Raw genomic sequence first — 25,575 nt, 5'->3', positions numbered from 1 at the left:
AAGAAAAACGACTGAAAAGAAATGAAGACAGCCTAAGAGACCTCTGGGACAACAATATATGCAACAACATTCGCATTATAGGGGTCCCAAAAGGAGAAGAGAGAGAGAAAGGACCAGAGAAAATATCTGAAGAGATTATATTCGAAAACTTCCCTAACATGGGAAAGGAAATAGCCACCCAAGCCCAGGAAGCGTAGAGAGTTCAACAGATGATAAAACCAAGGAGAAACACACCAAGACACATAGTAATCAAATTGGCTAAAATTAAAGACAAAAGAAAATTATTGAAAGCAGCAAGGGGAAAATGATAAATAACATACAAGGGAATTTCCATAAGGTTAACAGCTGATTTCTCATCGAAACTCTACAAGGCAGAAGGGAGTGGCATGACATATTTAAACTGATGAAAGGGAAGAACCTACAACCAAGATTACTCTACCCAGAAAGGATCTCATTCAGATTCGATGGAGTTATCAAAAGCTTTACAAACAACCAAAAGCTAAGAGAATTCAGCACCACCGAACCAGCTCTGCAACAAATGCTAAAGGAACTTCCCTAAGTGGGAAACACAAGAGAAGCAAAGGACCTACAAAATCAAACCCAAAACAATTAAGAAAATGGTCACAGGAACATTCATATCAATAATTACCTTAAACGTGGATAGATTAAACGCTCCCACCAAAAGACACAGGCTTGCTGAATGGATACAAAAACAAAACCCATATATATGCTGTCTACAAGGGACCCACTTCAGACCTAGGGACACATACAGAATGAAAGTGAGGGGATGGAAAAAGATATTCCATGCAAATGGAAATCAAAAAAAAGCTGGAGTAGCTATACTCATATCAGGTAAAATAGACATTGAAATAAAGAATGTTACAAGAGACAAGGAAGGACACTGCATAATGATCAAGGGATCAATCCAAGAAGAAGGTATAACAATTATAAATATATATACACCCAACATAGGAGCACCTCAATATATAAGGCACCTGCTAACGGCTATAAGAGGAAATAGACAATAACACAATCATAGTGGGGGACATTAACACCTCACTTACACCAATGGACAGATCATCCAAAATGAAAATAAATAAGGAAACTGAAGCTTTAAATGACACAATAGACAAAATAGATTTAATTGATATTTATAGGATATTCCATCCAAAAACAGCAGATTACACTTTCTTCTCAGGTATGCACGGAATATTCTCCAGGATAGATCACATCTTGGGTCACAAATCAAGCCTCAGTAAATTTAAGAAAACTGAAATCATATCAAGCATCTTTTCTGACCACACGCTATGAGATTAGAAATGAATTACAGGGAAAAAAAGGTAAAGAAAACAAACACATGGAGGCTAAACGATACGTTACTAAATAACCAAGAGATCACTAAAGAAATCAAAGAGGAAATCAAAATATTCCTAGGGACAAATGACAATGAAAACACAACAATCCAAAACCTATGGGATACAGCAAAAGCAGTTCTAAGAAGGAAGTTTATAGCTGTAAAAGCCTACCTCAAGAAACAAGAAAAATCTCAAATAAACAATCTAACCTTACACCTAAAGGAACTAGAGAAAGAAGAACAAACAAAACACAAAGTTAGCAGAAGGAAAGAAATCATAAAGACCAGAGCAGAAATAAATGAAATAGAAACAAAGAAAACAATAGGAACAATCAATAAAACTAGATGTGGTTCTTTGAGAAGATAAACAAAATTGACAAACCATTAGCCAGAATCATCAAGAAAAAGAGGAAGAGGACTCAAACCAATAAAATTAGAAATGAAAAAGGAGAAGTTACAACAGACACCGCAGAAATACGAAGCATCCTAAGAGACTACTACACACAACTCTATGCCAATAAAATGGACAACCTGGAAAAATGGACAAATTCTTAGAAAGGTGTAATCTTCCAAGACTGAACCAGGAATAAACAGAAAATATGAACAGACCAATCACAAGTAATGAAATTGAAATTGTGATTAACAATCTTCCAACAAACAAAAGTACAGTTCCAGATGGCTTCAGGTGAATTCTATTAAACATTTAGAGAAGAGCTAACACCCATAATTCTCAAACTCTTCCAAAAAATTGCAGAGGAAGGAACACGCCCAATCTCATTCTATGAGGTCACCATCACCCTGATACCAAAACCAGACAAAGATACTACAAAAAAAAAAAAATTACAGACCAGTATCACTTATGAATATACATGCAAAAATCCTCAACAAAATACTAGCAAACAGAATCCAACAACACATTAAAAGGATCATACACCATGATCAAGTGGGATTTATCCCAAGGATGCAAGGATTCTTCAATATACGCAAATCAATCAATATGATACACCATATTAACAAATTGAAGATAAAAACCATATGATTATCTTAATAGATGCAGAAAAAGCTTTTGACAAAATTCAACACCCATTTACGATAAAAACTCTCCAGAAAGTGGGCATAGAGGGACCATAACTCGACATAATAAAGGCCATGTATGACAAACCCACAGCAAACATCATTCTCAATGGTGAAAAACTGAAAGCATTTCCTCTAAGAACCAGAACAAGAAAAGGGTGTGCACTCTCACCACTATCATTCAACATAGTTTTAGAAGTCCTAGCCATGGCAATCAGAGAAGAAAAAGAAATAAAAGGAATAGAAATTGGAAAAGAAGAAGTAAAACTGTCACTGTTTGCAGATGACATGATACTATACATAGAGAATCCTAAAAATGCCACCAGAAAACTACTAGAGCTAATAAATGAATTTGGTAAAGTTGCAGGATACAAAATTAATGCACAGAAATCTCTTGCATTCCTATACACTAATGATGTAAAATCTGAAAGAGAAATTATGGAAACACTCCCATTTACCATTGCAACAAAAAGAATAAAATACCTAGGAATAAACCTACCTATGGAGACAAAAGACCTGTATGTAGAAAACTATAAAACACTGATGAAAAAAATTAAAGATGATACCAACAGATGGAGAGCTATACCATGTTCTTGGATTCAAAGAATCAAGTTTGTGAAAATGACTCTACTACCCAAAGCAATCTACAGATCAATGCAAGCCCTATCAAATGACCAATGGCATTTTGTACGGAACTAGAACAAATCATCTTAAAATTTGTATGGAGACATAAAAGACTGTGAATAGCCAAAGCAGTCTTTAGGGGAAAAAAACAGAGCTGGAAGAATCAGACTCCCTGACTTCAGACTATATTACAAAACTACTTTAATCAAGACAATATGGTACTGGCACAAATCCAGAAATATAGAAAAATGGAACAAGATAGAGAGCCCAGAGATAAACCCACGCACCTATGGTCAACTATTCTATGACAAAGGAGGCAAGGATATACAATGGAGAAAAGACAGTCTCTTCAATAAGTGGTTCTGGGAAAACTGGACAGCTACATGTAAAAGAATGAAATTAGAACATTCCCTAACACCATACACAAAAAAAATCTCAATATGGATTAGAGACCTAAATGTAAGACTGGACACTATAAAACTATTAGAGGAAAACATAGGAAGAACACTCTTTGACATAAATCACAGCAAGATCTTCTTTGATCCACCTCCTAGAGTAATGGAAATAAAAACAAAAATAAACAAATGGGACCTAATGAAACTTCAAAGCTTTTGCACAGCAAAGGAAACCATAAACAAGACGAAAAGACAACTCTCAGAATGGGAAAAAATATTTGGAAACGAATCATCAGACAAAGAATTAATCTCCAAAATATATGAACAGCTCATGCAGCTCAATATTAAAGAAACAAACAACCCAATCCAAAAATGGGCAGAAGACCTAAATAAACATTTCTCTAAAGAAGATATACAGATGGCCAAGAAGCACATGAAAAGCTGCTCAACATCTATAATTATTAGAGAAATGCAAATCAAAACTACAGTTAGGTATCACCTCACCACAGTTAGAATGGGCATCATCAGAAAATCTACAAACAACAAATGCTGGAGAGGGTGTGGAGAAAAGGTAACCCTCCTGCACTGTTGGTGGGAATGTAAATTGATACAGCCACGATGGAGAAAAGTATGGAAGTTCCTTAAAAAACTAAAAATAGAATTACCGTATGATCCGGCAATCCCACTGTTGGGCATATACCCAGAGAAAACCATAAGTCAAAAAGACACATGCACCTCAATGTTCACTGCAGCACTATTTACAATAGCCAGGTCATGGAAGCAACCTAAATGCCCATCGACAGACGAATGGATAAAGAAGATGTGGTACATATATACAATGGAATATTACTCAGCCATAAAAAGGAATGAAATTGGGTCATTTGTTGAGACGTGGATGGATCTAGAGACTGTCATACAGAGTGAAGTAAGTCAGGAAGAGAAAAACAAATATCGTATATTAACACATGTATGTGGAACCTAGAAAAATGGTACAGATGAACCGGTTTACAGGGCGGAAGTTGAGACACAGATGTAGAGAACAAACATATGGACACCAAGGGGGGGAAACCGCAGTGGGGTGGGGATGGTGGTGTGCTGAATTGGGCTATTGCGATTGACATGTATACACTGATGTTTATAAAACTGATGACTAATAAGAACCTGCAGTATAAAAAACAAACAAACAAACAAAAACAACTAATACTAAACTTTCTTTGGGTTATTTGTATGGAAATATGTTAATATAAATATTTCAGACATTACATGAAATTTCTAAAAATCTTATATGTTCTGGTATAATGTTATAAGTCATAATCCTAGCTAATACTTTAAAATGTATATCTCAGAAATAACTAAATTTCCTTGTCAATTGCATTATTATGGACTTTCATCAAATCTTTAACCGTGGCCATTTTTAAGTCTTTTGTCATTTACAGACAGTTCTGGGTGTACTCTGATGCTTTTGCAAAAATGTTCCTATAAAAGCGTTTCATCTTCAAGGAATTCATGGGAAAGACTCTGACAGGTACAGGTTTCTGGTAACTGACTATACTGCTGAACAGAATGAATAAGCATTTTCAGAACTCTAATGGAAAACTGATGAATTCATAAAAGTGCTAACAAAGATCAAGATGAAAAAAAATAATTACATGGAACTGAGTGAACTGATGAGGATGATTATAATTTTTGCAACTTTCTGTTTGAATAAAAAAAATCCCCCCCAAAAAATAAACAAATAAATAAAGGAGAAAAATTAAATATTTAGAAGTTGTAGAAAATGCATTCGAAAATTTAACATCCATTCTTTTTCTCAATTCTGAGGAATAAAACTGAAGTTGCTCTATATAAGGTGAAGAATCTACAAATAAACAAAAATAACAATAATAACTATGAAAAACATCATACTTAATAATGGAATATCAAAGCTTTCCCCATGAGATTGGGAAGATAAAAATATCAGCCAGCACACTTTTATTCCATATTTATTCCATATTGAATGGCCAATGTAATAAGATAGAAAAATGTATTAAAGGTATGAGAATTGAAAAGAAAGAAATATCACTGTTATTCGTAGTCAATATTATAATGAATAGCAGATAAATTAATGCATAAATGAGTAATAATAAATTATAAATTAATGTAACAAAGGTCACTGGAAGATCAATGTACAAAACTCACTTGTATTGCTAACAAATATAAAACAAAATTTTAAATGTGCCAATTAAATTAACATCAAAACATCACATATCCCAGAATTTAACAGAAAATGTGCGATAAGCTTACAAAACAAATGAAATAAAATGTTATATAAAAATGTTACTGAGAAAAATTTTTAAATCTCTAATGCAAATACGTAAATCATTGGTCAAATTTACTTACAGATTTAATAGATCCCAACCAAAAATCAAGCTGATTCTAAAATTACAAGGAAATGTGAAAAAGACAAGTATACCCAAGATAATCTTGAAGAAGAACAACAAAATCTGGAAGGTTTACACTACTATATCTAAAATTATTATGAAACAACAGTAGCTAAAACTATGCAATGTTGGCACATGAATAGAAATATAGACTAATGGAACCATACAGATAGTTTAAAAACAGGCCCATACAGATCAGGTTCAGCTGATTATAGCAAAGGTGACTGCAATTCTAAAAGAAAATAATCGTTCTTTCAAAGAACTGGGGAGCATCAATTAAACATTCATATAAGGAAAAAGAAGATTTCTGCAATGATTCCCAACTTATAGTTATCACCTACAAGTACAGACCATGTAAAATAAGATCCCCAATTGCTGAAAACTCAAGGAATCTATTTGGAGACTGGATTCATCCCATCTCACTCCTGATGGCATCACCAAAGCTATTCTGCCTCTAGTTCTTACTCCAATGTAGAGATGCTGATGATATTTGAAAGGAAGTTAGAAGTATAACCCTTCACTAATTCCCCAAGAGGGCTTACACTGAAGAGTGGTAGGTTGAGAAAGGGTCAGTGCATTCTTTCCTTTTTTCTAAAATTTTTCCAGCCCACTATCCCTTTATGATATATAGCATCGTTCTAATTTCAGAAACAGTCATACTTTTTTCTATAAAACTCAGATTAACATATTAGAGAGGAAAATTTAAAGATCTGGTCATTAAAAATAAGCACTAGCTGTTCTGTTTTGAAAGACTCTGAGGTGCAAGTATTTGTGTGTGTGTGCGCACGCATGTGTACGCGCAAGGGTATATTTAATATAGTTAAGTAATAAAATACATATGGTTCCAAGGGATTTATTAACTGAGGTATCACTTCATTTGAATTTAAAGATGAAACTCCTATTGAAAAGTTATTTTATAGTTATCTCTTTTTTTAACACCTTTATTGGAGTATAATTGCTTTTCAATGGTGTGTTAGTTTCTGCTTTATAACAAAGTGAATCAGCTATACATATACATATATCCCCATAGCTCCTCCCTCTTGCATCTCCCTCCCTGAAAAGTTATTTTAAAAGACCTACATAAAACATGAATTTCTTTTTTCCACTGAGTATATGTAATTCTATTTCTGCAGAAAGGAAGTGGAGTAAATTATCCCTGGATCTGTGAAACCATCTGTGATGTGTGTTAATGGTCAAGTAGGGTTCAAAAACTACAGAAATGATATTTTATGCATCAAATTCTCATAACATCCACTTTGATATGAAAGGATCTAAAAATATACATACATAGAAAAGTAGAGCACAGTCTGGGAGGGAATAACATATTCATTGAGGAATCATTAATTACTTGATCCTTTAGTATATAAGACACTATGTACTTAATTTTACATTAAAAAATCCATAATACATCACTTTTTAATTTCTGAATTTGGTTACTTAAGTCAATCTCTTTTGTGAAAAAAATTCACAAAACAAAACATCTTTTCTGGATGTAGTTTTACCTTTAGAATGATTTAAGTCAACTCTGCCTGAAGGAAAGAACTTGGTGACCTCTTAAAATCCATACACATTTATATACATAATTTAAACATTACTGTAGTTTTGGATGAATTGGAATTTGTGTGTATGTGCATGTGTAATTCCAAGAGAATACAGCAATGGTGTCTTCAATTTCCAGATACTTAAGTGGCTTTACAAGTGTATTAAAGTGTGCATGCAATCGTGCTATCTCAAAGTATAAACAGCAAACAATATTTCTGGAAGAAGATTATGTTCTCAAGATGGTAACTTTTCATCATCACCTTCACCTAAAACAATGATTCATGATGCTTTTAGGAATACATCCATCTGGAGTGACTAAGTGACTCCCAAAGACCCTCGATGCCCTTTGATTCCAGGAAGTATTTTATCTGGTTTCAAATCTTCCTCTTAACATTTTGCTTTCCTAAGGTCGTTTAAAAAATCGATAGGACTTCCTTAGGTCAATAGAGGTTGGTCTGTGCAGGAATTTCTGGCAGCTTTACACGTAACACATTCTGAAACTACGGGCAGACAATAAAGGAGAAGCATTGATGCGTGTAAGGCAACTAGAAGTTCTAGGGAGGCTGTATTTGAAAGAAAGGAATTAGTCACAGGGGAGAGTAAGCTGTCAACACTGCAGCATCTGTTTTCTGACATGCTTCATGGGTCATCATGTCTCCTCTATTGTTCAGAATAGATAAAAGCCAAGGAAGAAGGCAACAGGATTCATGGGTCTTCCACTGAGGTGACATTTTGCTCTTAGTGAGCCTATTACTTCAAGCGTTCCCAATCGAAATGGCTACTGGACCCCCCCTAACTAAAGAAAATAGACCCAACTGGGCCTCAAATTCTAGTAGGGAAATGCCAAAAATGTAGGAATCTTAGTTTTAAGTTTTAGCACAAACTTTTTATGGAGAGTCAATTTTAAAAAATGAAAAGACAAAATATTTTCCCAATCATGCAGACCACGACAGCTTTATTTATACTGTTATCAACTTCAGCAAGCCATGATGATGCTATTGAAATAAAGAAATAAATTGCAAGAAAGAAAACTTCCGGATAAAAATGTTTACTATAACAAAAAAGCTTAATAGAAGAAAAATATATGATTGTTGTCTTCAAAAGCAATAGAAAGCAAGAGTATTAACCCTGTCAATAGAGTTCTTGGGTTTTGAGGAGGCAGAAAGGCCATAGTGCTGCTCTAAAACAGGTAGAGAGAGTTGTCACGATGGTGGTTACAGGAGAATGGGCTCTGGTGTCAGGCAGCCTGGTTCAAATGTTGATTCTGCCACTTACTGTAACCTTGGACTTGAGACTTAACCTTTCAAGGCCCCATTTTCTTATCTGGAAAATAAGGATAAGAATGGTATCTACCTCCAAGATTGTGATGCACATTTAATGAGATTAATCCATGTAAGGTGTTTAGAAGACTACATGACACAGAGTAAGAACTTAATAAAGTGTTAATCCTTATAATGCAGAGACAACATTTCAATGAACCTAAGAAATCAGCCAACTACCATACACTGGATATCAGCAGATTCTCTGCACTTCTCATTCAGTCATTCCTCAAACATCCACCAGCCATCTTTACAGCAGGCACTGTACCAGGTACAGAGAATACTGGGAAAAAGAGACAAAAGTCCAGGTCCTCAAAGAGTTCCCATTTCATCATTTTCCTGAATTGACACTCCCCAGGATGATGATTTGCTATAAATGTAGGCCTTCCTTTTTCGTGTCCAGAATTTTTATATTTCTGCCAGATCTTTATTTTACATGGCCAGACATCTTTATACTGTCTTATTACTCTACATTCTCATATCTAGTTAGAAATGGAGAGATTAAAAATAAGCACAACCTTTCTTAATGTGATTGAACAAAACACCTGCAATAGATCCTGAATTCTGACAAACTAAAGGATAGAAAGATTTTGTCATATATTTATTTCAGTTACTGGCTGATGAATAACAATCAGAATTATTTTTTAAATGTAGAAAACATGCAATTAGAAATGTCAAAAACTGAAAATCCAATAACTAGACATCATAGAAGGCTAAATGTATTTCCAGCAAAATTTGCCTGGAAATACATCTTATATACACTCTGATCTTGTTTTCACAAAGGTCTTTGAGTTTAGTTCAATGAATGCAATACTCTATATAAAGCTATCAAGAAAAAGGTAGAAAAGTTGGGCAAATCAACTTTATGGAAATAACATTATTTTCTCTGAATTTCATTCAGTATAAATGAATACTTTTCATTAAAGAAAAATACAGTAGTTAATTTAAAGATACCTTGCATAGTGAAAGGGGATATGCACTTAAAATGAGATACAAGGGCTTCCCTGGTGGTGCAGTGGTGGAGAGTCTGCCTGCTGATGCAGGGGACGTGGGTTCGTACCCCGGTCCGGGAGGATCCCACATGCCGCGGAGCGGCTGGGCCCGTGAGCCATGGCCGCTGGGCCTGCGTGTCCGGAGCCTGTGCTCCACAACAGAAGAGGCCACAACAGTAAGAGGCCCGTGTACAGCAAAAAATAAAAATTAAAAAATTAAAAAATGAGATACAAAAGTCTGAATTACCATTTTTTAGGAATATATTTTTACATGACATATATTCCTTAAGTTTTTGACAGTATAAAAAATGAATTTGAGTTAGAATGAGTTCAATTTTCCATTTTATCATTTTATTCGTGTCACTAAGAAGCAATCGTATCTTATACAGGTGGGAACAGTCAATGGATGTTAAGGCAGGTGGGTGAAGGTCTGATGAGGAACAGGATATTGGAATGAAATTGAATTATCTCCCCATAAAATACTGATCAAAATCAAAGGGAAAAAATAGTGCAGAACCTGGCAGATCACTAACTTGACCAGGTGATCAAGGTTAATATCACAGCAGTAGAACAGACTGACACAGTGTACCTCCAGATGTGGTCAGCATCATTTCTGTGGTATTCCTAACAAGAATGCATAGCCTGAGTGTGATGAGGAAACATCAGATGGACCCAGGTTGACAGTGATAATATGGAATGAAATGCCTATACTTCTGAGACTGTAAAGGATGCCCAAAACAGGGAATGGAACTGCTCCAGATTGAAGGAAATTATAAGATATGATAACCAAATGCAACATGTGTTCTAGAATGGAATTATGGCCCAAGAAGGAAAAAGAGACATTGTTTAGATAGTTGGTGAAATTTAAATGGGGTCTGAGATTGGATGGTATTGTGCTGTCAATGCTGATTTCTTGATTGCATTGTGTATGTTGGTTATACAGAGAGTGTCCTTGTTTTAATAAAATATATACTAGAGTATTTAAGGGTGATGGAGTATATTGTCAGTAAAAGGCGTACTGGACTGAGATAGAGGGTGATGGAGCAAATGAGCTAAAAAGATTACCAATTAGGAATCTGGTGAGAGAAGAGGCAGTTCTTTGTACTGTCTTTGTAACTTTTCTGTAGGTTTGAAATGATTTCCAAAAACATTTTTAAATTAAAAGCAATCATTAACCTGGGAACTCTCCTGCAAATATAACTGTCAGTGAGTTGACATTCTTAACATATAAAGAATTTTACAAATAAACAAGAAAAATGACAAGACTCTGGTGTAAAAATGGCAAAGGATATTTAGAAACTATTCATCTAATCAGAGATACCAACAACTTACTAATAAATATATGAAAATGTACAAATTCACTAATATTCAAAGAACAGTAAACTTTAGAAATGACAGTCATTTCTCAGATATCATGTTAGCAGAAAGTATTTTAAATATAGTGCTCAGTGCTTCAAAGTGTATAGTTCAAGTCATCTGCAAAGTAAATTGTTTCCTCAAAACACATATCTTACTTTCTTTTCAGTGCTGATCAGGGTATTTTTACTGGCTAAGTTAAATGGATTTAAGTTGAAATATTCACTGATTCGTGTATTCTCTAGTACACTCACATCCTCAATAATAATCAAACATAATTTTTACACCACCTAGAGTTTTAAATAACCAAAGGTCAAAATACAAAGGAAAGATGACAGTATGCCAATCATCTCCTTCTTTAAATGCTCAATGGGTAAAATCACTGAAAAGAAGAGGCAAAATTTGAATGACTTTCATTCAACTATTATGAAATACATCAATATATGGTTTCAAAAATATGACAGCTTGCCAAGATCAATGGAATGCAAGTGTATACAACAGCTGGGGAAATAAGATTTCTTAAGTAATGGAGATAACGTAAACTCCATGTCAATAAGGACACCAAAACAATTTTTTTTTTTTTTTTTTTTTTTTTTGGCGGTACGCAGGTCTCTCACCGTCGTGGCCTCTCCCGTTGCGGAACACAGGCTCCGGACGCGCAGGCTCAGTGGCCATGGCTCACGGGCCCAGCCCCTGCGCAGCATGTGGGATCTTCCGGATCCCACGAACCCGTGTCCCCTGCATTGGCAGGCGGACTCTCAACCACTGCGTCACCAGGGAAGCCCCCAAACAATATTTTGCATGGACTTTTTTAAAAGGCACATGCTTCACCACACTACAGGAGATAACAAAACAAGTTACAAATAAGCTCAATTCTATTTCCTGTCACTTCCTAATAAACTGCAGGAAGGTCATTTTAATTTGTTAAATGAGTCTTTCGAAAAATGATTTTAAGTGATTGACCAAAGGCCTAAACAGCATTTGGGAAGTTTCACAACGACATCGTAAGACTAAAAGGAGAAGAGTCTTAATGCCAAAGAATTAAAATATATTACAACAAATCCCTCAACATTCAGCTTGGAAAAGATCATTGAAATGTCAGTGCATATCAATGTATGGCAGATTAAGAAAAGAGAATTAAATGAACTTTGATGACACCCTGAAAATTTTCTTATTATACTTGAGTTGCATCCAAAAACTCCAACTTTCCTCCAGAGACAAAAGAGAAAGCAAGTTAAATACTATAGCAGATGTTACTTTTGATACAAATCAGAATCCATTTTTCTGGTAATATAGTAACTTAAGTCTTTTACAAATTAGAAGATATAATGGAAAAATAAAGATCCCACTTGAGTAACAGAATAGCCTGTAAGGTTCCTAGGAAAAAATCAAACAAAATATGTGTATGCCCTTTATAGAGATAATTATAAAGAAGAAATGAAAGAAAATGAAGAGATAAGTCATATCCCTGGATTTTAAAAAATGAATATCGAAAAATGTTAACACATTAATCTATAAATGTGACATAATTCCAATACAAATCCCAATGGCATTTTTTTCATAAAACTTATCAAACTGATTCTAAAGTTTATACCAAAGAATAAAGTTTCAAGCATAGCAAAAAATCTGAACAGGAAGAACAGAGACCTGAACTATGAGTTAGCAAGTCTTATAAAACTACAGTAATCAGAGTAGTGTGGTCTTCCTGCAGGAGCCACAAGGAATCAGTAGAGCAGAATACAAGGCCCAGAAACAGACCTCTGAATTGACAGAGATTTGGTACTACATTTGACATTACAAATATGTGAGAAAAGAATGGGCTTTTGGGTAACTGGCATTGGGACCACCAGCTTCACCTATTAGATATTACACAAGATAAGTATACCTAGATCTAAGTTCAAGATGTCCATTTCTTTTCTTTGTTAGGCAGGACAAAATGATCAATCATTGAATACAGCGGGGCAGATTAAGATGGAAAGTTAAATACAGATGTATCATCGTCCCCTTTCCAGATCTCCAATTAAAAGATCAATAGTAAACTAATCAACAGTATTTGCATTAATGCCTATGTATCAGTATTCATTGCAGAGTCAAATATTGTGCTGAGATAATCTCTCATTCATTGTCACAAATTCTTCAACATCCAAAGAAAAAAGTTAGGTAGCATCAAGGACAGATGAATTTTTTTCTTACTTCCCCCAAATTGCCCAAAATCATGCCAAATTTTCTATTCTATAGAGTAGACCATAAATTTCTCATAAAGGAAATTTTAAACCACAGAATGTAATCTAGGGGACTGTACCAAAGCTACATCAAGGGACAGCAAAAGGATTTTACTTATCGTGAAGAAAATGCAGTTTTGCAAAACATGGAAAAAGAGAACAGAGTCCTTTTGGAATTCGGGGAAATTTTCTAATTCATTTTTACTTACAAATATACTTTCACTTTTCAATTAGCCTTTACTGTTTTCATATTTCTCCTCTATATTTCTTGTACAAATAGATAAGTGAATAATATCTTAGAATTACTTCTCTAGTCTTTTTTTTTCCTTTCAAAACACAATAGCCAGAAAACTGTAATGATGAGAAAATGCCTTTGATCTGCCTAAGTGTCTTAATTCTTTCATACATAGAGTACTATATATTATTGTCTGTTGTTTTTAGGTAATACTGATGTTGGCTAAACATACACAGAAATGCCAAAAGAGCCAACAATCTTTTTACACTGTGCTCACATGAAGTTTGTGGTCCAATTTTTAACAGCAGCCCCTACTTGAAAAACATCACTGGAAACCAGCATCTCAGGTTTGGAGGCCAAATGAGACTGTTCACGGCACACCAGGGCACTGCTTATAAGGTTCCCAGTAGCTTCATAATGATGTCACTTTGTTTGAAGCTGTGTTTCAGTACCAAGATGTAACTTAAGCACACTTCCAGTCCCAAGATACTGTGATGTCTGCCTTTCCCACTTCCATCTTGCTCTTAGCTCACTTCAGACACCCCAAGACCCAGAGTGCGTCCATTAGTCTCATATGTCCAAACCAACAAAGTTGTGTGATTAGGTTTCCAGCTTTCACACAGTGGCTGAGATGTTGCTACATAGCTCATTACAGGTGTCTAAGTTCTTATTCTCTAAGAACTTGACTTGCAGTCATTTGGAAGCAGCGTCTACCAGTTAGTGAAATCCTCACGCCTAGAGCTAATGGCATTTCAGGAGAGATAAGGCACCCTGCATCAATAGAGCAAATTTGAACATTCTCCAGATCCTTTACCCTAGCCTGGAGAAAACTCTGTGATGTCATTTGTGATTCCTGGTGTACTCGTGATGATCTTTCGCTCGATCTTCCACTCATTTTTTCATCCACCAAATATTTATTTAGCATCTAACTTTGTATGACAGCATGGCAGGTAAAATGGAGTGTGCAAGTTTAATGCACAATCCTTTACAGCAAAAGAAAAAATCTAATCAAAAATTGTTGTCAGCTACATAAAATTTCAGGCAAACAGACAAGTACTCCTGGGAAAAGGATTAGAAAGCTACATCCTGGAGTCTTATGGTGGTTGTCTACAACCACTGCAGGCATGGCGCTGATAAATGTTTAACATTTGGCTCTCTGTTTTCTACAGAAATAATTCTAAGATATTGGTTCATTTATCCGTTTGTTTAGGGAAGATAGAAGAAAAGAAATATGAAAAAAGTAGACTCATTAAAAACAGAATATTTATCAACAAAAACACATTTTTTAAAAAGAGCTCTACTCTGTAGCACTTGCTTATTTCCATAGTCTACTTCAAGCTACAACAGTGATGTCAGCCAGCTCACAAAGTTTCAATTCTTATCAGCCAGTATAAGCCTGCTCCAGCACACCACTGACTGGCTGAGAAACATTTTCTTCTTTTAACTTTTCTTACTTTCAAAATGTCTTTAATGATAATAGTGGTTGCCCCCAGGGACAGAAATCAGGTGGCCGGGGAGGGATGAAGGTAAACTTTTTCTCTATATCTTATTGTGCCTTTTAAATTTTGAACCATGGGATGTATTACCAATTTTTTTTTAATTACAATTACAATTTAAATTTTTTAAATCTTCAGTAAATATTTGTTACCAAATAGATTTAGATTTTTAAAATATAAATTGTGATCAAAGGCAGCAAATGATACTTTTTGCCATCTCATATGCAATGAATACACATATATATATGTGAAACATTGAAACAACAAGATGTTATATGTTAGAATGCCACAAGGAGTGGCCCAGATTTAAAAACCTGGAGAAAGAAATTCATGTAAACTGGGAAGGTCAGTAAAAGCTTCACGGAGCTGTGAGTGAAGTTCTGAAGTGTGAACAGGACTTGGATGAGCAGAAAGAAAGGGATCTACACAGAGGTGATGAGCAGACTGGCCACTGTGCCTGGCATTTATACTCCTACTGAATGATACCACTTTTCTCCATCTCTGCCAGTGCCGGAGCTGACATTCCCCGCAGCCTCTATTTCTCACTGACCTCTCCCTACTTCATTTGGAGTCAGAGCAAGATGCGCAATAGCCAGATATCTCAGGATAGCTCACTGCCATCAACCCGCAGGGAGATAAGAGTGAAGTCAGGGACTGACAAGAGAAGCAAGGAAGCCGCTTCACATCATCTCTAGTAATAACATTAATGTTTATTTAGTGTTTGCTCTGCAGCAGGCACTCTGTGGTCAAACTCACAAAGCCTAACTCACGGGGTTATGAATAACTCAACTTCTTGCCTTCTACCAAGCAGGCAAGAACCTGTGGTCAGTGGAGCACCACAACCTCACCCCACCCACTCCCAAAAGCAACTAGGAAATGAGCTTCTTTCCTCATGAGGAAGAGCTCTTCTGTGAACTCAGACAGACCTGACGGAAGGCTGAATCCACATCTAATCACTGCCAGTTAAAGGATGACAGATCACCTGTTTCTTTTAATGAGCATTTTTCAACATTTAACTGGTTTACAGCTAACAATCCTTTGAAGCACATAAATGCATTCACTTATCCAGGACCATATTTTGCAAGCTAGTCATCTTAATGGATACGTCAGATAGTTCTACTGATCAAAATTTGACATTTTTTGGATAGTTTGGCATTTTTAATGACAAAATTAAAATTTTGTGAGAATCTGATTTCCCTGATTTAATTTGCACCCAGTAATGGAATACTCTTTGGTCATTAATGAACAGATTATAAATGAATATTTACTGGCATAGGAAAATCCTCAAAAAATTTTGCTAAATTATAAAAAGTTATAAAATATGTACAGTGTGATTTAATTTTTTAAAAAAATAGTATATCTATACATTTTAAGTAGACATTTATAACTGAAAGTATTAGTAGACACTATCCCCAGGGGGATAAAATTACAGATGATTTTTGCTTCCCTCTTTGTGATTTTCCTAATTTGTAAAATTCACTATCAGCATTAATCTTATATGTAATGTTTGAAATTTGTAGCATAGTTAAAATTTCCACATTCTAGAGGATCCATCCATCATTACGCGAGAGTAGAATCCACACTACTTACCCAGAAAAAGCCTGGCCCTGCCCTTGGGAACTGCCTACTTCAGCCACCACAGGAGGATGTGGGTACCTTCTGTTCAGGCATGGCCTTATTTGGTTCCTCAATTTTCATAATAAAATGTCAGTATTTCCTACAACTCAATTGCTGCTGAGGTTCAACACAACTTTCATTTAACTGTCAACAAAGAATAGCTGCAATTTGGGTATTTATCAGAGAAGTCTAACTTGAATTCAGTATTATTCTCAAGACACTGGGAAAAGCAACTGGTATGGAATATTGCCTAGAAGACATGGTATTTTATCAGGATTTCACATAGGAGGTGCTATTGGCATTCTGAGCAGTAAAACTTGGTTGCACAGAACTTTTGTGCACACTACCAAGGGCCTCGAAGACAGTACAACTTCAAACACCTTTACACCTAGATGCACGTTACTGGCATCATTATAGATTTGCTTTTTCTGAAGCGCGCAGTGGCTTGACGTCACCAGCTGACACGAGGTCCTCTGAACTTGTTCCTCTAAAGGCACTCACTATATTTTACCATAAAAGGTCATAGGAGAAATAAGTCTCTGGTCTCAGAACCAAGAATAGTTGCATTCCCTTATCATCTAAGTGGTTGTCTATTTCTTCTTTGCCTTGGTTTGCATATTTCATTTTATTTTTGTCTTATTGTCCTGTAGATATCTCTATAAACCTCCTTAATTTTTTGTGAAAATAAGCAGAGAATAAATAAGTGTTCAGGAAATGATGACACTAAAGAGATGGCTGAGAATGAGACTAAGGAAAGAAAGATATCTTCAGCAACAACAACAGGAAAAAAAACAATACAAACCAAAGCACAAGGTCTGAGAGGGTGATGGGAGGTTAGGAGATATCACAGTGGATGCATAAAAATACCGGACTCGGGAATCAGAATTATGCTGAGTGTAAAATAAGTCAGACAGAAAAAGACAAATACTGTATGATTTCACTCATATGTGGAACCTAAAAACCAAAACAAATGAACAAACATAACAAAACAGAAAGAGAGTTACAGATACAGAGACAAACAGGTGATGGCCACAGGAGAGAGGGTTTGGGGCGAGGAGAGAAATAAGTGAGGGAGACTCAGAGGTACAGACTTCCAGTTATAAAATAAACGAGTCACAGGTTTGAAATGTACAGTGTGGGGAAGATAGTCAATAACTACGTATGTGTGTGTGTATGGTGCCATCTTAACTTATTGTGGTGATCATTTTGAAATATATAGAAATACGCTGCGTAACAGGAACTAATAGTGTTGTAGGTCAATTATGCTTCAAAAACAAACAAACAAACTCACAGAAAAAAAATCAGATGTGTGGTTCCCAGAGGCGGGTGATGGAGGAAGAGGGCATTGGATGAAGGCACTCAAAAGGTACAAACTTCCAGTTATAAGATAAATAAGTACTAGGGATGCAATGTACAACCTGGTAAATATAATTAACTCTGCTGTGTGTTATACATGAAAGTTGTTAAGAGAGTAAGTCCTAAGAGTTCTCAGAAGAAGGAAAATTATTTTTCTATTTCTTTGATGTTGTATCTATATGTGATGATGGGTGTTCACTAAACTTACTGTGATAACCAGTTCATGATGTATGTAAGTCAAATTACTATGCTGTACACCTTAAACTTATACAGTGCTGCGTGTCAATTATTGATATATCTCAATAAAACTGGAATAAAAAAAATCAGAAGTGGGTTTGGGTGCCGACTCTGTCACCATCTAGATAAGTGATACTGTGAAAAAACAGGCAGAAGAGAAGCTAGTCTAACAACTTCAGACACTGAGAGAAGGCACAGCACAGAGGTGCAGGAGACCAGCTCTATAATCATACTACCTGAGTTTAAACCCTACCCGCATTTACTCTTGGGAGCCTTTAACAACTTAACCTCTCTAAAACTTGTTTTTCTTATCTGTAAAATGGTAATGAGAATAATGACCTTGCAATATGATGGGGCTTTAGTGAATTTTTTTCTCTAGTATCATCAAGCACTTTATACGGATTTACAGATGAGGAACCTGAGGTTCAGAAGAGGTAAGTGATTTACCCAAGGTCACAAAGCCAGTACCCAAGGTCACATAGCCAGAGCTATGACTGGAATGCACGCAGTCCTTCTCCAGATCTGCACTCTGAACCACTATCTAATATTGACGTAAAAGGAACTAACCCATGGAATGCACTGAGCACTGTGCCTAGCACACGGTAAGCCTTTAATAATTGTTGGCTTCCCAAGCAAATGAAAAGTGCCTTCCAAATAGATATGATTTTAAATATCATAGAAAAATATCCTATATCTCAAATATGGTATTTGTTTAGGTAAATGTTATCAAATTTGCAGATGATACAAAGGAAGAATGAAGAATTAATAATCAATTTAACAAGAATAATCGGAAAGCATGAGAGCTGAGCACAAAGATTTATGTATAAATATGTCCATCACGGTGTTGTTTATCAAAGTTAAAAAAGGAAAGAGTTCAGTATCCAAAAGTAAGAACACACACCGACACAGACAAAAAACTGGATTAAAATATGACAGAATTTCAATATCAGTCTTCTTCTGGTGATATGATTCGTATGACTTTTCCTATTTCTTTATTACACCTGTCAGTTGTCCACATTTTCTACAATGAAAATATGTTGCTATGCTAATTTGAAAAAAATATATATTATTTTTAATTGAAATAAGTCAATATAAAGCCCTACACACAACTTTAACAAATCTACTTCATAGGAACAGTAAGATAGGATCTGTCTGACAGCAAATCTTCCTTCAAAGACCTATCTGATAAAAGTTGGGTATTTCGGTAGTCCATATCCTTACTATGTCTAAGGTGCTAAAAAAAATTTTCAAACTATTTTAATATGTATCAGTTGGAAAGTGCATAGATTATAAGAAATGCATGCTGGTCAAACATTTGTAGAGTTAATGTATTCAACTCTAGGGACCAACAAAACATTGACCATCTGGATGGGATGGTCGTGAGGGATGTCATCTGGAAGAAGGTTAGGCGAGTTCCATGTCTCTACAAATGGGGTAGTAAGAAGCCACAGGGCTTAGAAAAATCTCTTGCCCAAAATACAGGGGAAGTTTTCTTAGCAAACAGAAATAATCAGCAATAAATCAGGCTGCTCTGTGAAGGAACAATATCTTTCGCTGTATGTGAATCATGTTGCCTAAAGCCCACTGGAGAAGAGCAGGGTCGCAGCGTTACAAATGAGGAGCTCCCCTGATGTCAATCACCTGAAGACGAGGACCAGGAACATACCAAGGCGAAGAGCCCTGGTGAACCCTTGGACATGGACCTCTCCCTTTCTTGCTCAGTCTTTTTTTTTTTTTTTTTTGCGGTACGCGGGCCTCTCACTGTTGTGGCCTCTCCCGTTGCGGAGCACAGGCTCCAGACGTGCAGGCTCAGCGGCCATGGCCCACGGGTCCAACTGCTCCGCGGCATGTGGGATCCTCCCGGATCGGGGCACGAACCCGCGTCCCCTGCATCGGCAGGTGGACCCCCAACCACTGCACCACCAGGGAAGCGCTGTTGCTCAGTCTTAAGGAGCCCAAGCCAATTACCTGGTGAATGTTAGGATGGCACCCTGCTTTCAAAAACAGGCCAAAACCTGGGAGGAGAGAAATCCAAGTGAGGGGCCTGGGAAGTTATGCCAATCCTTTGGGACTAACGATAGAATTAGATGGGGTCTTAAATCCCTGAGAGTAATCCAGGTAGAATGTGATCAGGAACCCTACTCTCTGTGTCAATTTTCTATATTTTGTTCTCCACATATATTTGCTTCTGTTTGCCCTTTAGTATTTAGCAAAGATTTGCCAAGTCCCAGGCTGCCCCAAGAAAAGAGGTTTCTGCCCACATCTGAACAGGATTATCAAATCCATTATATATGTAAAACACTTTACATATATGAACTCTTTGATCCTCACAACTACCTATGAAGGAGGTACTATTTCTATCCTCCTATTACAGATGAGGAAATTGAGGCACAGAGAGGTTATATGACTTGCCCAACGTCCCCAGATAGTCACGAAGTGGGCATTCAAAATATGAACACAAAAGAACTTTCATTGTCAGAACTGTGGTTATTTTTTCAGGAAGGAATCACTTTAAGCTGTTTGATGTTATTTAGTAGCAATTTATGTATATGCTAAGTGTTATGAATGAATTTCTTCTTCCCCCTCTCCCCTCTTCCTCACTACTCCCACCAGCTCTCCTAATCATGCTTCTATGCGTGCGAGGAGCTAAGAAATACTAGACAGTATTTTGATTCAACACACATCCAAAAATACAGCTGTAACTGCCACAGTCTAAGAAGTGCGCTGAAAAAGAATTTATCTGTCTGTGATTAAAATTATAAGACTATTAAACTCTAAACCCAGGCAATATCCTAAAGAAACAGAATATGGTATTTTTGCGGCTAAGTGTTCACCAATTAAGAGGAAGTATGTTTGACTTTAACATTGAGGAAGATAACTCATGAGGAAGTTAGTAATTAATAAATGGGTTTTAGGAATGGTGACTTCCCTTCGCTCTTAGCAACATCAAAAGCAATAGCTCCTTCTGCTTTTAGGCTGATCTCAATTACTTGTGTTTCTGATTTTGCATAATGTAGCAAAATTATTCTTGCTGTTTTAAACCAATCATGAATATCTTGCTTTTGTTTACTTCTCTTTAATGTGTTAATTTCACCATCTATAATGAAAACACAGGAAACTCTAGCAGCCGCACGTACCTGTGATCCAAGTGGTGAATGGAGAAAATCACTCCGGAATTTAAATGGGTCTGTTTTAGGGTCACCAGAACAGTAAATTCATGCTTATTTCTCAGCTTCTGAAAAAACTGTTCAGCTGTAGCAGTGGATGCTTTTATACTTCTGGGAGTATCTAAAAAAAGAAACATACAGTAAATAGACTAGAACTTGGCTTTATAAAGCATTCTTTACAGGCAACGTCTTTCAGAAAACATTATCAAGCAACTGCTGATAAATACTGAGCTCCAGACTCTCCTGGTAAATTGGTTCAAAAAGACTTTTTGCTACACATAACACAGGACAGTAAATCACATGAATGACTGAGCCTGTGTTTCAGAGATCTTTTTTCAAAAATGTCTTTGAGGTGAAGAATCAAAGAGCCCTGTTTGAAAAACTGAGCTCCCAAGTTTTCTCCTCACACTCTTCCTAAATCCTGGATACCACAGCCACGTCAGTGTCAACATTGAACAAAAGGATGTCCTTCCGAGAAAAGGACCTAAAAAACCATGATAGAGCCATTTAGCTTTTCTGACACCTCGTGACAGAAAACTGGATTTAAATCAATGTGCCACCTTCCACACTGATATCTGTAGCCAGAAGGCTTGCTATAAATAGATTTTTTAAAAGATCATTGAAATTAGTCACTCTCAGCCTTCTGTGCAGTGGATGAAACATTAAGATCAAATTATCGTGCCGTATTTTTGAAAGAAATGCACAGAACTCAATTCCCACATCCCTCTCCCCAGGCTTAGAGAACACCTAGACAAGAGAGATTTGAGTAGGAGAGCAGATTTTTATCCTGCACTTTCCTGTGGTTTAGTCGTGCACTCCAACCTCAGGACCCAGAGGACATGGGAGAAATAGCCAGGGGTAGAAATGGATTTAGTGGACAGGAAAAACCTATCATTCAAGCCGTCCGCTCACAGAGCATAACGCTCTCCTATTCAGTGTGTGCAGAGGGTTGATGGGAGCCAGAAACACAGTTTCCGTAGCTATCAAATCGTTCTCCTCTTTTCTGTGCTTTAGACTAGATAGACTAGATAAGGAGTTCTCAATGGGGAAGCTACTGGCATTTGGAGAGAATAACCCTTCCTGTGGAAGACTATCCTATGCACTACAGAACATTTAGCACCCCTGGTCCTGGCCCAATGAATGCCAGTGGCACTCAGTCCTAGTCACTGTGACAACCCAAAGTTCTCCCACACATTTCCAAGCATTCCCTTTGGAACAGTGCAGCAGAAATCAGGTTGAGAACCACAACCTTGATGAAACAGAGATTATGAGATTAATCTAAAGTTCCCCACCTTTCCAGCCACACAAATTTATGGAATAAAATTGTAATCACCTGGTCTGTGTCCATCACTGGGGATGCATAGACATGGAGAAGCCCTCAAGATACCCATAAAATGGAGGAGGGGACAAATAATCCCAATAAAACAAAAGAAACGCTGTCATACAGGGAAGTACAAAGTGGTGTTGGACCACAGAGGGAAAGTAGCCAACATGATCTGGAGGGCAGGATCTCAAAACAGAAGGCATTTGCTCCGGAGTTCACCAGGTAGAGAAGAGAGGGAAACGCATTCCAGTCATAGAAACAGCTTATGAAAAAGCAAAGAGACGTGATAGGGCATGACATGGCTGAAACAGCAAGTAGCAGCCATTGCAGGATGGGGCTGGGTAGGAAAGCTGAAGAGGAGAGGCAGGGCTTTGTGTGCCAATGTAATAGACACTTGTTTCTGTCACCATGCTCAATTTACTCTCTAGATAAAAAATTAAAAAATAAATAATAGTAACTCTTATCTACCACTGAAAAATGATCCCTCCCCACTCTTAACCCATGGCTTCCTCTGTGCTAAAAGTACCCAATCAGAGCGTCGCCTATTCCTGTCCACAGTAATTGATTCAGAAACAGGCACCTAATCCAGGGCAATGAAGTCAGTCCCAGGATATTGGTTCCAGGTTTTAGGAAAAAGAAACTTCCTAGTTTCCAAAAACAAATTTCCTCAGTTCTAGTCAATAGTCACAGTTCAAAAGCGTAATAATAATCCACAATTTCAGCCATGGTAAATGTAATAGTTTCTCCCTGGATTCCACTAGAGAGAAGACAGGCTTTGCAGAGATGCCATCCAATCCCTCTGAGATCCAAAACCGTCTGCTCCCCAAGGAGGCACAGAAAATGAGACTCTGTGAGAAGGATTCATCTAGTGTTAACTTTTAATCCACTCCAATTTATATACAGGTGAATCATTCACAAACTTCATGACTTCGTTTCAATTCGCTAGATAAGAACAAATTAAAATTGAATTACAAATATCACACTCCCCCTCCTGGCCCTGCGTCGCTCCGACCCTTTTCAGGCAGGTAGAGCTTGAGCAGAAACCTTTGTCTTGCTGAACAGGGTGATAGATGGGGACATAAATGAAGGAAACTGAGGAAGGACTACATTAAATACAGGAATGATGATCAGAGCCACAGAGAGATGGGAAGGTGTAGCCCAGCAAGCTTGAGCTCTTATAGTGAGAGAAAAGAAATTGAGAAAAGGGTGCCAGCTGCCTGACAAGGTGGAACTTTAAAGAAGAGATGCTTGAAGAGGAGTTTTAGAAAGCTTTGTCATTTGGTACGCGAAGAAAACCTTCACTAAATCTCTATATTATTCTCCACTGCTTCTGGAGTCAGATTTGTGAGAAGGGTTGAAAGGCTATATTATTTGTGTGGGGTTTTATCTGTTTTGTCTTCAGATGAAATTACATGTGAAGACTGACCTTATGATGAAAGGAAGAAGGACCTAAAAAATGGATTACATTTGAGTATTGTTGGTAAAAATGTAAACCACCACGGTTGAAAACATGAGGAAGGCAAGTGTAGTTGAAGGGAAACCTTTTTTTTTAAAGCTTTGTCAATCTGCATTTTGGAAAAATTTCTCTGGTAGCCATGTGGAATATTTGAAGAAAGAAAAAAATTTGAACGTTGGGAAAACTCTTGAGAAAATGGCAATTCAGGTGATTATTGACTTTTGTTAAATTTCACATATTTTAAAAATCACATTTTGACATCCCTAAACTACCTTTTCTAAATCAAATTGATGTTTTTGGCTTTCACCGGGAATCGTGATACAGAACTACTTACTGGTTCTTTCACTGCCTGTCAGGCATGTTGATGTGAGAAGGGCCAAGTGAACCCCAGGTGGATACCTGCGTTAAGATGCTTAAGGAAGTGCTTAAGGAGACCTGCAGGGCAGAACCATCCTCTATCCCGCCAGGGTGGTAAGTGTTGTCCCAGAGGGTCTCCATACAGCTTATACTTAAACCTATTCACTTACGCAGGGTCACAATTCAGGACACGCTCTCTCACCCTGTCCAGGCTCTCCTCCCAGCCCATTACCTTCCTGTTTTGCTCCCTCTGTGGTGGTTAGAGTGACTTGCAGGAAGAAGGGACCCTCCAATACCAAACATGTCCTACAGAAGCTCCATTCAGCCTATGCTTTAGGGACAGGAAAAATGAAATTCTTTTCTTTCCATCCCGATTAACCAAGTTCACTTGTATAGCGGTTTAAAAACTGGGTCTTGCATGAATCTATAATCCCCAGGTGAAGACAAATTACTGAATGAGGCAGAGAGAGCACCTCTAGGAAGTATACTAATTTTCAGCTTTCTGTCAACAGAACACCATCTCCCACCAATCCTTACCTCACCTTAATGATATTTAAATCTATTGTTCCCCCTTAAAAACATGTTTTTCAAAAATTTATTATGCCTGCGTCCGGGAAGGATTTGATGGGAGCCTGAACTCTGTGAGTAGCTCAAAAAAATTAGGGAGTATAATCATTTTATTATTACAGAATTCAAGAGATTTTTAGAAAGCAGAATCTAAAGAATTTGGTCACTGATAAAACACATGCAAAAGGCAAAAACAGGAGAAAATTGAATCCAAAGTTTCTAGCTTGAGAGACAGAATGAAAGGCAAATGCAGTAGGAGCATGATGGTACCCAAATGGGATTTCAGTTTTAGAAACGGTCGTTCTGAGGTGTTCGGGAACGTGCATGTGGACATATCCGGTGGGAGGCTGGCACTACAGAATCTGATCTCAAGAGAGAGGTCGAGGTCAGCAGTATAAATGTAGAGGTCATCAGAATACAGTATCTAAAGTCATAGGCATGCCTGAGTAAATCATAGGAATCACA

General features: G+C 36.9%; 1 protein-coding gene across 3 annotated transcripts in view; it reads right to left on the bottom strand.

Moving 5' to 3' along the window:
- Positions 1–25,575, bottom strand: part of NELL2 (neural EGFL like 2) — a 482,686-nt gene that overhangs the window by 304,224 nt on the left and 152,887 nt on the right. For all 3 annotated transcript variants that reach the window (XM_079938008.1, XM_079938009.1, XM_079938010.1), the window contains one exon: positions 21,377–21,527. In XM_079938008.1, coding sequence (XP_079794134.1) covers positions 21,377–21,527 — 151 coding nt within the window. The remainder of the gene's footprint in view (positions 1–21,376; positions 21,528–25,575) is intronic.

Source organism: Stenella coeruleoalba (genome assembly GCF_951394435.1).
Source record: "Stenella coeruleoalba genome assembly, chromosome: 11".
NCBI lineage: Eukaryota > Metazoa > Chordata > Mammalia > Artiodactyla > Delphinidae > Stenella > Stenella coeruleoalba.
Note: the sequence above shows the minus strand (reverse complement) of the source record. Positions and strands in the feature narration are given on the sequence as shown.